At 34.4% G+C, this 15,254-nt stretch overlaps 1 protein-coding gene across 2 annotated transcripts in view; it reads left to right on the top strand.

Moving 5' to 3' along the window:
- LOC115449527 (proton-coupled amino acid transporter-like protein pathetic) overlaps nucleotides 1-13,117 on the top strand; it is a 57,869-nt gene extending 44,752 nt beyond the window's left edge. For both annotated transcript variants that reach the window (XM_037441359.1, XM_030177374.2), the window contains exons 5-10: nucleotides 622-743; nucleotides 2,238-2,322; nucleotides 3,597-3,841; nucleotides 7,449-7,661; nucleotides 7,905-8,074; nucleotides 9,542-13,117. In XM_037441359.1, coding sequence (XP_037297256.1) covers nucleotides 622-743; nucleotides 2,238-2,322; nucleotides 3,597-3,841; nucleotides 7,449-7,661; nucleotides 7,905-8,074; nucleotides 9,542-9,825 — 1,119 coding nt within the window. In that variant the 3' untranslated portion in view covers nucleotides 9,826-13,117. The remainder of the gene's footprint in view (nucleotides 1-621; nucleotides 744-2,237; nucleotides 2,323-3,596; nucleotides 3,842-7,448; nucleotides 7,662-7,904; nucleotides 8,075-9,541) is intronic.
- The last annotated feature ends 2,137 nt before the right edge of the window (nucleotides 13,118-15,254 follow it).

Below are 15,254 nucleotides of genomic sequence, written 5' to 3' on the forward strand. Positions count from 1 at the left end.
TGTTTGCCCTTGAGTGGGGAACCTACGGACATTCGTCTCGGCAGTCCGTTCCACAACCAACTACGCTATTGCCACTACTAACTACTGAGAACGTATGCCAATAAAAAAATTGTCGGATAAAAAAAAGATTGCCAGAAAAGGGAAACTTTGATAACTATTGCTGGCGCTGGATTATTTTTTTCATAATTAATGACATATTAACTAGAGCATCGTCATCCTTGATATAGGTATGTATAAAACACATACAACAATACGATTCCATCTGAGCGTCAAACACCCTCATATCTTGTCTCATCTCTTTTCCTTTCTTTTAAGACACCCATGATTATTGTAGGCTTTTATGGAGTGTAGTAATGATAATCAAGGGCCCTACTTTTGTGTCAGAAAATGGGACAAAAATTACGTGAAGGACAACTAACTAACTTAATTCTGTTATAGTGTATTGTACCAACACGTACACTCACGCCTTTTTCCTAAAGGAGCAGTAGTAAATGCACAATCCACATACCACCGTGTGTATTCCACCATGATATGGTGGCCTTCCGCCATATTGGTAACAAGTGAACCCCACTTATGTAGAAATAAAAATTATTGTAATTTCAAATGTACCGAATGTTACAGGTAAAAACATCACAAGAGGTATGCGTGGACGCTAAGAAACCTTCAATGAGTTTTGCGGAAACATGTGAGGCTGCCTTTACTTACGGGCCTAAAGGCGTGCGGAAGTGGGGACATTTTGTCAAGTAAGTATTTTATGTTTAATATTGTATTGACACAAATCTGTGTATTTCAAAATTAGTAAATGGGTTTGAGGTTTGCACAAAAAATGTATGATTTTAAATAATTTCTTGTATAATATAACTAGCTTTTGCTTCCGGATTCGTCGGTGTGAAAGAGTTTTTCCGGGATAATAAGTAGCTTGTGTCCTTCCCAGGGTTTCAAACCATCTCCATTCCAAATTTCATTGAAATCCGTTGGTTAATTTTGGAATTTATCGCGTTCAGAGAGATAGACGCGGTTGGAGAATATGTTTTATTATATGAAAGGAGTTTATAGACACATAAAGGCAATTAATTTTAATAATGATTTATGAAGATTTCATTCACTGTTAAAGTGATCACTAAATAGATAAATTGGGGTGAACTCCGAGCCAATGACCTTCGCCTTTAAAGTCTGTTTCACCACTTATTATGCTATTAATACTAATTATAATTTCTATTTGGATCTGGTACTTCACAAAACACAGTTCTTCGTAGTTAATTATTTTGCAATATATACGTACTTAAAATTTAATCTTTCTTTTTACAATAAGTGTATTTTTAACCTGCTATCGCTGTATATAAATTACAAGGCCCTATTACTTTCATTTAAAAGTGAAACTATTGTTGATAATTTTCTCATTTATTCAAAAAGCATAGATATCTATTTAGTTCAACTGTTTTTTTTTTAATTTAAAAGCGAATTGGATTATGTAGACGGACATAAATTAGATTCAAAATGTCGGAGAAATTAATTTTATGTATATGTATATGGTGTTGTTGGTCAACCACAAGCATCAATATTAACACCATACTAATGCTTGTGGTTGTGTATGGAGTGGCGCTTATAATATAAAAACGCGAGTCTAAGCTGTGAACCTGGATTTTAATAATAATATTAGTCAAAAAAGTAAGATTACTTGTTGTTAAGTGAATAAATTGGTTATAACAGTGACGTTTTCGTTGCCATTTGAGTTGAGATTGTGAAGATTGTGAACTGATGTCAGTTTGAATGGATGACAGTTCAATATAATTAAACACAGTGAATGTTCGGAACGCCAAATCTAGTACGTAGTACATATATATCGATGTTGTAAACCCTTTCCTTCTCTTGAAATCTGAGCAACCCACGATTAATCTGGAAGTCATGGACTAACGCCCAATGCCTATAGGCATCATGTTGTTAACTGTGCCACTTGCCTATTTGCTCTTCTATACTATAGGAATACTTTTCCCTCGTGACCATGAAGGCTGCAAAGTCTTCGAAAAGTCGGGAGAAAACTAAAATATGAAAAAACCGAGATAAAATCCGAAAAGTACTTTAATTTCAATATAGGAATACTTACAATTAGCTCAAATGTAGTCATTTTGCTATATCAAGATAATATTTTAAAGAGTTACCCAACATTTTGATTTAGAACCTCATCGTTTTCATAATCTTAACCTACATCCTAGTTAATAAAATTATTATTTCTACAGAAACGTGGTGGATTACTCAATGGTCTTGGCTTATATCAGCGTGCTGTGTGTCTACGTAGTCTTCATCGGCTCCTCATTCAAAGAAGTAAGTTTCAATCAATTTGTGCTCGTATTTAAAAACATTGCGTAGGAAAATAATATATCTCTGAATCCAACTCCAAGTCAAAAAAAGATGTTATTCTCAAGTTGTCGGAATCTATTCATAATTGCTGAATTGTATTATATATGTTTTTATATATGTACATATAGATTAAGATTAGTCTTTTATATTCCTTAATGTGTAACCGTTTTTTGTCTTTAAAATAAACAAAAATAGATTTATTTCTTTCTATATCATTATAAATAATATAACAAATAAGGTTCAATACCGGTCTAAGTAAATTGTAATCGAATGGCAATCAAGCATTTCGATTTTACAGTAGTTTTATTTAACAAGACATTTGACAAATTAACCATTTTAATGCTATCGGAGTTAAGTGTATGAATATAATATATTTATACATCGCTTCGTTGGTTGTAGTATACAGACTGGGATATCCTTGGTTTGATTCCCATGTCAAGCAATATCGGTGCGGGTACTCAAAACATAATTCACCTGATATAAGCTTAGAGAATTTAATATATTATTTACGGGTAATACATTCTCCAGACTCGTTTGACACAGAAGATCGATAGTAAAATTCAAGCCATCGTTACTAGAATTATTATTTTCATAAATTAAATATAGCATTTATATTGAAATAAAATAAACACCAGTAGCCATCCATCAGGATGTAGCAACAAAAACAACAAATTTTCATATTATAATTACTAGAATACAACTTTATAACGAGACTATCAATCCGCTTTTCTGATGAGTACTATAATGAAGCTCTAACATATAAATATCAGTAGGAGATATCTGATTGATGACACTACAAACTCATTCGGATTTTGCTTGTTAGTTAGTAATCATAAATACCACTGCACTAGAAGACCTAATTACAAATCCACTGCATAGCAATTATATTTTCACTATTTAAGATAACATTACCATCTCTGTTTCTAATATACATTGTGATATATATTTTTTCAATTTTACCTCTCCTTTAATTCACCTTTCATTACCTTTTTTATTTATTTATATATGGGCATGGATAAGTGAATCCTTTGAACCTGATGGTAAGTGAAGTAGTATTACGAGCACGGATAAGTGACTCCTTTGAACCTGATGGTAAGTGGAGTGGGATCCAATAGAATGTCGACTGACACGAGCTGATTACCCCTCAGCAGTCGACCCAATAATGCCGGCCTTTGATCGGTATCTGAGTTGATATAAAATATACCCTACTACCAATTAATTTGCGATTATCTTTCCAGACCCTGGACGCCTACATGCCAGACAGCGAGCTCTCTATTCAAACATACTGCGCGCTGACACTAGTTCCCCTGGTCCTGCTGTGCCAAATAAGGAACCTCAAGTACCTGGTGCCATTCTCAGCGATTGCCAATGTGCTAATCTTCGTCGTCTTTGCTATTACCTTGTACTATGTATTCGTGGATCTACCCCCTTTGAAAGAGAGGGAAATGGTTGCTGAAGTCACACAATGGCCCTTGTTTTTGAGGTAAGGGAGTTGTGTTTAGTGCATTGTTTTTATGTTTTGATAATTTTACATATGGGATATTTTACTAATAGCAAAATATATTTATTTGCGCTATACTTCGACAAGATTTCATATGAAAAATACTCCAAACATCCAATAGAGAAATTTAAGTAGTTTACTTTTATAGACAAAATTAGAACTCAATAAACATCCAGTTTGCTATTTCAAGTAAATGTCAAAATCAAATACTGAAACCCAAAACTACGGTCTCGTTGTCGGATTAGTAGAACAGATGTTCGAATCTGTCAATATCATCGAAACCGGCCTTAATTAACGAAACACAGGTCCGTTGGGAACTGGGACTGGGGGTTGTACCGTGATATTGATTTTGTACATCTTAGTCCTGCTATAATCGTTTGTTTGAGATCGAGCGATTGGCTAGTCTGTGTATATAAATCAGTTGCCACATGTAAGAGCATCACTTGAGAACGACTCGACTGGCTTGACTGATCCATTTTTTGTAGTATTTTAAATTATCAAGGCAAGGTTTGTTTCTAAGATAGGACGATGAGCTGATCTATATTATTATTATTATATAAATCAGTTGTCACATGTAAGACTGACATGATGACTAGTCCGTTTTTATTGTGGTCCTAATTATCAGGACAAGGTTTGTGTTCAAAAATATTTTTTTCTTAATTAACGGGAAGTTAGAGGAAAGTTGTGCAATTTAGTTGATATTTTCATATGATTTTCTTATACACGCTTAATCTCCAATATTATCTAACCGATTTCAAATAAAAAATGTATGAGAGTTTAGTTAGTTCTAGATTGCTCCTTTCGATTATTTTGTACGTAATAGACGGTGCTAAATTGTCGAAACCTAAAAGATGTAAGTTAATTCACACAGAATGCGGACGTTTACCGGGCCCAATAGTTTCAAATAAATGTGATGAAATAAATTTAAAGAAGTCAGATATTAATTATTTGTGCATTAAATCGCTATAATTGCATCAAAGCATACGAGTCTTGAAATTAATCTGGAAAAAATATTAAAAAAAATATGTTCTACACAGATCTTCAAGGACATAAGCTAATATAAATATAAACACTTGTCATATCTCAAATCTTTTTTTATTTAATTTTAGATCGTATTAAAAATACCAACCGTCACTAATTCGACAACGTGAATTAAAACGGAATGCACAAACATTTTCAATGGGCTAAACAAAATGATATAACTATATACAAAGGCAATAAATAGATCTTTAATTTTTAGGCCACAGCTACGTAAAAACTGCAATCGTGAAGTTATTTTATATGGAGAGCGAGAACTATCTACTAACAAATAAACGTAATAACCATTGTGAAGGACTCCAAAGTTTTCCAATATCCAAACAAAACGACTTCCTTTTTCGAACGATTTTGGAAACGTAGTCAGTTTAATATCGTTTTTGTTCCGGCTAAAATAAGTTTATACTTATACATACATAGCATTACGCCTTTATCTCATAGGGTTAGGCAGGGACTATGGATTGCCACTTTGCACGATTCTGGTACACTTCCCTCGCTTCCTCCACATTCATCAATCTTTTCATGCATTCCCGTAATAAGTAATATGTTCAATTATAATTATTTTCTCAATTTGAAACTAAAGTACACAATCGCATGCTTAGATTTAGACCTTGTTCTATTTCCAATGCCATTTATCAAAATGAAGCAACAAAGCTGCCGATTCACGCCGGTTTTCCGTCAGACTGATGTACTAACCCAGTTGTGACTCGAGAACCCAATGCAATACAAACCTGCCTCCAGAAACTATGCAAAAATATTCCACTAACTCCAAATTATTCTTTCAGTCACAAAGAAACGCCTGCTACATTATAAATGAATGCCAAAAATAGCCTCAAAAGTGTATGTAATAAGAAAGAACATCAACGTCATCGGATAAGGAAATAGAAAGCGTGACTTTCTTTGCTTTTAACTTTTAATACCAGACCCCTTCAGTTTCGGATATTGTCTCAAAGATTTCTTTAATTAATCGGAAATCTGAGAGGACTCTGTTGACTTTTTTGAACCGTATTTGAAAAGGACAACTGACAGTATTTTAAAGCAGGTTATGTTCGTAATGGTGAGAATTAGACAATCGCTTTCTTTATTACTGTGGTGTTAATAGAATGGTAGATCCCTCTTACGCTGAAATTTTGGACTTCCGGTTCCTTAAACTGCCACGGAAATTGGAAGTGATAGTGCCCGATTAAAAAAAATACGAGTGACTTGATCGTCTCGTCAAAGGTGTGTGACCTTGGGATTTGAACCTGCAGACATTCGTCTTGGCAGTCTGTTCCTCAACCAACCAGGCTATCGCCGCTCTGACTTTCCTAAAAATTATGTGTGTATTCTTTGTGAATTATCGCTTGCTTTGACGGCGACGGAAAACATCGTGAGGAAACCTGCATGCCTGAGAATTACTCTATAGGAATTTCGAGGGTGTGTGAAGTCTACCAACCCGCATTAGGTCGGCGTGGTGGACTAAGACCTACTTCCTCTTAGTAGTAGATGAGGCCCGAGCCCAACAGTGGGACAGTATATAATACAGGGCTGAAATGATTATATAATATATTATTATATGATCGTCTCGTCATTCCATCATAAATAAACGGAACATGTAATTTAAATACTTTAGTACGGTGGTAGTTATATTCTTTTACATTTGTATTATTATAATATTGTTTTCGATTATTATTTCTCCGTCGATATTAAAATCACTATATAATAAAATTTATTAAAATCATTTAATGATTAGTCAATGTCGGAAATAAATGTTCGTCCCAAAACTAAGTTAAATCCGGTAGTTAACGTCGCAAAGGAAATTAGGGACGCGGGTCCTTGCTATAAATAATGAACGGCGGTCATCCAAATATAGATTTATAAGTTTTTTGCCCTACTCGCATGACATGGAAACTAATTTATGTTGCATTGAAAATAAAAACAAAATTAAACAGCCTTTACTTACTTTATAATATATTATTGCCTGATCAGAAAATAAAAAACCTGATTTGTGGCGCCCCTTTTGCTCTTCCATTTAAAAGAAATAAGTTCCATATCTTACCACAACACTGCGAGGATTTTTAAATTCCTGGTCAGGCTATAGACAGATAATTTGCTGATAACAAGGTACTGCCTCTGTATCAGCGAGCGAAGTTATTTCTACAGTTTATGCTTAATTATCAAATCGTTGAGTAACGACATCTGTTTTATTGCTATAAACATAACATCAGGCGGTGAACACTTTGTAAAGTTAATAGACTCAATTACACTCAGCCTTTCACTTTTTCCCCCCAAATTCTACACAGCCGTAAGGACGCGCTGGATAGAAATCGGTGGAGGCTGATTATCCGCTCCAGATGCAACCCTGATGCTGACCACGGTCCTCAGACATGAAGGACCGATCAAAAAGAGAAACAGCCGTCTGTAGTTATATCACTCCAATCGTCACATTTGTCATGTTACAAAAATGTTCTTACATCCTATACCTTGTCTTAATTGAGGTATCTTTTTGAACATTTTGTACTTAGTTTTTAAATCTTTGTTTCGCACATTTTTTTAACCATCCTCCTATTTCCAGCACTGTAGTCTTTGCAATGGAAGGCATTGGCGTGGTGATGCCGGTGGAGAATGAGATGGCCAAGCCGCAGCAGTTCCTCGGCTGTCCAGGAGTCCTCAACATTTCCATGGTCATTGTCATCTCACTGTATGGAATCGTGGGCTTCTTCGGCTACGTCCAGTTCGGAGACCAGGTCAAAGGCAGTGTGACGTTGAACCTTCCTCAGGATGAACTGTAAGTGATATTTTATCCTCTTCCCTCACACCAGTGTAGTCACCTCTTTTATTGATTTTGCCCAAATGGTTCAACAAAGTTTTTATGATTTCCTTTACTATCAGGCAAACTACTTGCCGATTGTATAAGGGATATTTTTTTTATTTGTAACTTTATCATCCACACGGAAAATACACTAAAAAAGTTCAATTGACCGTCTTATCGCTCAAGGCGGTGTTACAAATAAGTCTTTCTTTCTTTCAGAATGGCCCAGAGTGCTAAGATCTTGATGGCCTTCGTCATATACCTATCATACGCTCTGCAATTCTACGTGCCCATGGAATGGATCACCAGAATGTTGAAGAAGAGAGAATCTGATAGATACGAGAACGTCATACAGATTTCTATAAGAATCGTTATTGTTACTATTTCAGGTAATAATAATTTCTTTGATTATCAATATTATTATCTCTGCCAGAATCTCTTCAAGCAGTAACTTATAGACTATTCCATCCTCGAAGACGCGCTCCACTATTTTCCTTAACCGTACAGTGTACCTGAGCAGCATACGTGCACACATACTATGGTGGATAGCGTCGGGGAAAGTGCTTGGATCTATCCCCTTACCCTGCAACACCCCATCAAAAATGATGGGGTGCGGCTTCGTGAATGCAATGACCTATATGGTGATGCACCGTTATGTTTTAGTTCAAAGATTATATCCAAGATTTTTCCCGGAAAGGGTAGGTACAGCTGTACCTTCAATGCGGCCGGCTGCAAAACCACTACATTTAATGAAAAATAAAATCAAAAAGATTTCTATTTACTTTTCATATTCATTATTGTATACAGTAAAAGCATTGACAAAAAAATATTAAAAAGTAACATGTTGCTTGTTAACGGATGCTTTTTTTATTCCGAAATAGTTTGGCCTCTTTTATATTTGTTACTTCCACATTAAAATAAGGGCAAATGCAAAAAGAAAATGGTTAAAATTCAAAACATATTTCATTTACGGATCGCGCGAACATCTTTAACTTTTTTACGACCATCAACTACTTCAAAAGAACATTATAGTTTATATTGACGATCAAATCAATAAATTTATGACCGATTGTTACATAAAATTGGCAATAAAAAAGTCAATTTAGATACTTTGATAGCACTCTGTATAGAACGTGATATGAACAGACTAAATAATTAATAACAGAGGTTCTTTCGTATTTCTGTCTCGATTGAAAAGAGTATTAACCCCAATTTACGGTAATTTTTGGTCGCTGGTCTGCGTGCGTGAAATATTGAATTAGGAATATTGACCATGTTAACCTGACCTCCCTTCTATATGGCATTAACAGGGCAGAAAGGTCGAGTTATATTGTGCATTTGGCTTTAGTAACTTGATTTGAATTTCCTGGATATAATATTACATAAAGTCACTCCTGAACCTCTTGAATCCAACTTCTTCGCATTACGGATTAGCCAGGACTAATAAACAGACTGTCTTTAAGATTCTCAATATTTTTTTCAGCATGAAGCAAACAAAAAGAAATACAAAATATACTTAGTTATTGAAATTTAAGAGTCACAATCAGCTCTACAATTTTTTTTATTTTACATAATATTAGGTATAAGGTGAAGGAACCGCTGATAGTCCACATTATTGTTTACTTCATAACATTATGAAAAAATATAAAGAAAAACCTTTAATTATATTGCTACATATCAATATAATATTCTAAAATTAACAAACAAAAACTTGAACCATGTTAGGAACTGGACTGTCTTCGGTCTCACTACTTATAATTAACGTATTTAAATCATTTTTATGATAACCATCTCACCACGTGTACCACCCTTAAAGTCTACGACCCAGCTAAATCAATCCTATTCTTCTCTTGCAGTCGCAGTCGCAGCAGCTTTTCCCAATCTGGAACTAGTCATCAGCTTCGTCGGAGCCATCTTCTTTTCTACCCTTGGTCTTCTAATCCCAGCGATAGTAGACACAGTCTACCACTGGGATAAAGACTTGGGAAAGTATAATTACGTACTATGGAAGAATACTATCATAGGAATAATATCTCTTGTAGCTTTAGTGTCAGGAGCGTATGTTTCCATATTGGGAATGGTTGAGGAGTTCGGACATCAGGAATTGGAAGGAAGTCACAGTAACGTAACAAGCTTATGAACGTCTATATATTGTTAATAGGTATATATAAGAGTATAGTTTTCTACCTATGATTGATAGGATACCAGTGGCGGATAAGAGTCAAAAGAAAATGAACATTTTGTACATTATTGATAAGTTGATTTTCCGCTGTTAGATATTAAAAATATTTTCAGTGATCGAGTTTTAGTTATAATGTCTATTTCAGTGAATGCATACAAATTTAATGTAAACAAATTTACTTACAAATTTTTGACTGCCTCAGTGGCATAGTTGTTTTACGATTTGGCTGCAATTCTAAGGTCTCGCGTTCGATCCCCGGGTCAGGCAAAGTGATATTGGGTTTTTCTAATCAGTATCAACCCGGAATCTGAAAATTGTACCCATTAAGGCCATAGGCTATCCCCCTATCACATCATGGGAAGAAATACACACGGTGGAAAGTGGGTGAATGTCTGTAAATAAATTTATGCATTTATTTCAGTAGAAAATGTATATGTATATTTGCGTTATTTTTATGATATATAATATTTTATATACTTACTTAAAAAACTAATTTAGAATACAAATAGCTTAAAACTACTTTTGATGTACTATACAAACTGAAATATAGGCCCTTATTTTGTTTTGAGTAGTATATTATAATGTATTATTTTTATATTTCTTTTAAAATAAAATATGGTATAAATTTTCATTATTACTATTGCCAATTATAAAAATACCGCCACTTCATCGTAAGCTACTTAGGACACACGACACGACTTACATATGTCGTCTGACATTTCAAACTATTATTAAATATAAATATCTATAAAAAATAGAAAAATCTATTAAATATAGAAATCATTTGAAAAAGTAAACATAAAATCAAACGAAAATAGATCATAGTACAAATAATTATCTTTACGGCCGATTTTAATAAAAGGTCCCAATTCTAATATTTAATTCAATCCCGAAAATAAACCAATGAAAATAAGTAATTTGTGAACATGTTAGGAAAACCTTTGTTCTGATTGGTCAATTTTCGCGATCGATTGAAAAAAACGATCGAGATCGTTTACTGAGAATTGCGGTTATTGACACCTGAAGCAACAAAATTTATTATCCGTTAAAAATAACAAATAATAAAAAAAAATTAAAAGTATGAATGGAAATGTGTAGGTAATGAGCAAATTGGACGTGTAGAGTGACATACCGCCATTTTCAATAAACGATCTCAATTGCTTTATTTGAACTATCTCAACATGGACTAATCATAACAAAGATTTTTTTGACATGCTTACAAATGAATTATTTTGATTAATTCATTTTTGGGATTGGATTGAAAATTGAGATTGAGATTGTGTATTGAAAACGGTTCTAGGTCGTGACGTAAGACAATAGCTAAACAATGATTTAAAAAAAACAGGTTTCCCTATTCAGTCTACGAGGGCGAATTCGCCTTTTTGCAATTACAAATGTTCTAATCACTAGATAGCACTCATAGCCCTATAAAAGTGATTTTTTTGACTGTTTTATATTTATGTCTATAAAAAAATCCTATAACTAAAGCGCCCCTATTTTCAAAAAGTCGAATTAAAACCCGCAGGCGGAAAAGGACCCCCCAATACAATAGAAAATTATGGAACTAAGGTTATTATCACCTTGTGTCGTAATATGCGAAAAAAACGAATAATTATGAACTAGATGAAAATGCCAAGTTCTAGTCTGTAATTGGAATAGTCTAAGTCGCTGAATAATATATCAAACGTGTTGCTTGCAATGTAAAGAAAATTTCACATTATAATTTATTTTACTATATAACCCATGAGTAGTACGCAATGTGCACAGTGTTATATTTGCTATGTTAAAACCAGTGTGGTACACTTCGCGAATGTCTTCCTTATTTAGTAAAAACTTTATGATTCAGTTTTATTAGTTATCATTGTTTTTGCATCCTTTCCTTACATAATTTGAATGACCTAGACATAATGCTTGTTTTGTTATTCGTTGGCAAGCTAATTGACATGCGACATTGAGTTTTATACATATTTGAAATTAGCACCACATTATTCACATTTTTTTAACCACGTCTCAATTATTTTAAAAAAATCGTCTCTTAAGTCAATTAGCCTGCTGGCTGTCGTTATATTTTATTTTAAATGTTTTTAAATAAGACAATAAGTAATGTACGGTAGGACTAGCTCAATAAAACGTAAATCGCTATGAAATATTGTGTATTGTATATAGTATATTGACTTCAAATGGGAATAAATAATTCATTGAATTTTAAGTCTTAATTGTTTCGAGTACAATTTATTTTGCGTTCAATGAATTCCAGTCTTATTTATTAGCAATATGCTCAGAAGTTAATCTTCAAGTTCACAATATCGATATTATCTCGTGTTGCTGTGTATTTGTAAAAATAGGGCCATACAAACTTCGAATATAACATACAAAATATCCCATTCATCTAAAGCATTAAATATGTAAAGACAAATAACATTTTTATTACGACATAAAATTTTGCACCTTAATAAATTGACAGTAGGAATTTAAAATTTTTATTGTAATAATAGACATCTTAATTATGTTCCTTTCAAAATATAAAATGTGATGCACGTTTTTGCAATGTTGTTGAATAATGCCCGTTTTGGCTCTACACTCAATGACTTTAAACGCAAATTAATTTGTTTTTCAACGTTTCCGTACTAACATATATTTTGTTTGTATTACTGAAGCGACCATAATATATATTTTTCATATTTTTGTTTGTATAATAAGTGAATTTTGTTTTACAGGAATAATTTTTATTTTTATAATTTGTATTATATTTAATGTAATTAATGTACAAATTAATGTTTATTGTACAGATAACTTAGATAAGAGTTTCAACTTTAGTATGACATTAAAGGTGCGTTTCCGTTAATAGAAAACGTGCGGATGAGAAAAGTGGAATTTCAATATTACCTAATAATTTCTTACCATTGAAAGTATTTTTTTACTGTTTATAATATACATGCATTTAAAATATTTAAAAAATAATAAATCATCCCCCGATGATTATTATTACCTTTTGCAAAGACACTGGTATAACGAATTGCGGTGAACATTTATAATTTAATTGTTTTATGTCTTCGCGTATCGTCTGAGTACCCTTGGTCAACTATATTATGTTTTACTTGCCAACATTATTCCTGCGGGGCTGAAAATACGATATTACTTTAAATTCTATAGCGTCTCTGCACCGTTTATCGCTTGAATGGAAACGCACTCTTATGTACAAGAGACCGTAAATTAAATTGTGATAACAATAAATGAATATTTAGTTATATTTTGTCTATTTATTACCTCAAACCCTTGACCAACGTAGTCTAAATATACAAACCTACATATTTTTTATGAATCCCTCCTAGCCAAATTTCGAACAATTTCAACGGAAAGCAGCCAGGTACGCACGAGATATTATAGTACACAAGTGTGTGCGCAACATACAAGTTCCTTCACTCTCATAGTCTGTTGAGACGGCAAATCCGACATGACCGGAGAGAGATCGGGCGCAGGACCAACGGCTTTACGTGCTTTCCGTGGCACAGGGGTATCACACCGCGAATTTCCCGACTCCGAGCTGCGACTGAGTAATTTTAAATGAAGCTATATTATGTATATCATTACTAACTTGATGTTTCATAAAAAATATGCTACTCGCTGAGTACTTTGGCTTATGTTATGTATTACTTGTTGTACATACATATATATCAGTGACTATAATACTATTTTAATTGTAGTGTAACTATGGGAACTGTTATTATATATATCGGATAATTATTATTTTCTTGATCACTCATTGTGGACACCAGCGAGTAACTGGCAAGAAATAGCACTTACAGAGCAAGAGCCCGTGAACGCCAGACCTTCGTTATTTTATAAAAGCTAAAAGTTTGTCAGCGCATGCTCCCAACACAGGTAAGAACGATGGGCCATTATGAACTTTGGGCTACAGTGGCTTTGGCAGGTACACGTTACTAAAGGTGTGTGGTGTAAGGCCTAATGGCCTTAGTCCACCACGCTGACCTAGTGCGGATTGGTAGACTTCACACCTTCGAAATTCCTATAGAGAACTTCTCAGGTGTGCAGGTTTCCTCACAATGTTTTCCTTTACCATTAAAGCGAACGATAAATTCACAAAGACTACACACATGATTTTTTGGAAAAGTCAGAGGTGTGTGCCCTTGGGATTTGAGCCTGCGGACATTCGTCTCGGCAGTCCGTTCCACACCCAACTAGGCTATCGCCGCTAATGTGGCAGTGCTAATAAATAAATGTCCTCCACATGACTGCGGTTCTATCCACGCTGTCGGGAACCTTGCCGCGTTCCCCGTCCCCCCGACCCTTCTAACAGTTCCAGCCCGCGTGCCGACGAATACAGTAATAAGGTTTCATAGTTATTTCGCGACGATTACGCGCATCTATAATCTTTCTTGTCTGATCCTGTCCCATCGACCACCCTGAGGCGTGGTTCGTAACCCATTAATAGTTTGCCGTCAGCATGGTCGCTTAATTTTACGATACAACCGCTTAAAGCGCTCACATAAAAGTCCAGTGTGTTTGTATACGCCGGTTCTTTCCAGGCTAACAAAGGTAATGTTAAAAAATAATGAGGTTTTAAGCAGGCCTTAGCGGTAAGCGGTAAGCGGCGATAGTCTAGTTGGGTGTGGAACGAACTGCCAAGACGAATGTCCGCAGGTTCAAATCCCAAGGGCACATACCTCTGACTTTTCTAAAATCATGTGTGTATTCTTTGTGAATTTATCGTTCGCTTTAACGGTGAAGGAAAACATCGTGAGGAAACCTGCACATCTGAGAAGTTCTCTATAGGAATTTCGAAGGTGTGTGAAGTCTACCAACCCGCACTAGGCCAGCGTGGTGGACTAAGGCCTAATCCCTCTCAGTAGTAGAGGAGGCAAGTATATAATACAGGGCTGATATTATTATTATTATAATATTGTTAAGTTTTCTTCAATTATCTAATATTTTGCTCAACTAACTTATTTTTTTCATAAGAACCTTTTCCTGACAATAATTAACACAGCAAAAAAAGAATTAGCAAAATTGATCCATCCGTTCACGCGTGATGCGATAACCGAAAGAAATAAAGATTAATATTTATGTATAAGATATCAATTTAGCTGGCTGATTTTATATGTGACATTGTGGTTTCTGGAACAATGTAAAAACAACGAGAACAATGAAAGTGGTGTTGCTATACGACTAGCTTTTGCTCGCGGCTTCGCACGCGTGAAGGAGTTTTCCGGGATAAAAGTCCACTGTATGATAAAAGTCTTGCTGCATATTTTCCCGGTACTGATAGGTTCAAAATAATTTTATCCCCATGGGGGTTGAATTTATCAAAATCCTATTTAAGCGAACGTTTTCATCATAGTAGCTTCAATGTTCAATTTCAGTTCAAT

This window comes from Manduca sexta, chromosome 22 (genome assembly GCF_014839805.1).
Source record: "Manduca sexta isolate Smith_Timp_Sample1 chromosome 22, JHU_Msex_v1.0, whole genome shotgun sequence".
Taxonomy (NCBI): domain Eukaryota; kingdom Metazoa; phylum Arthropoda; class Insecta; order Lepidoptera; family Sphingidae; genus Manduca; species Manduca sexta.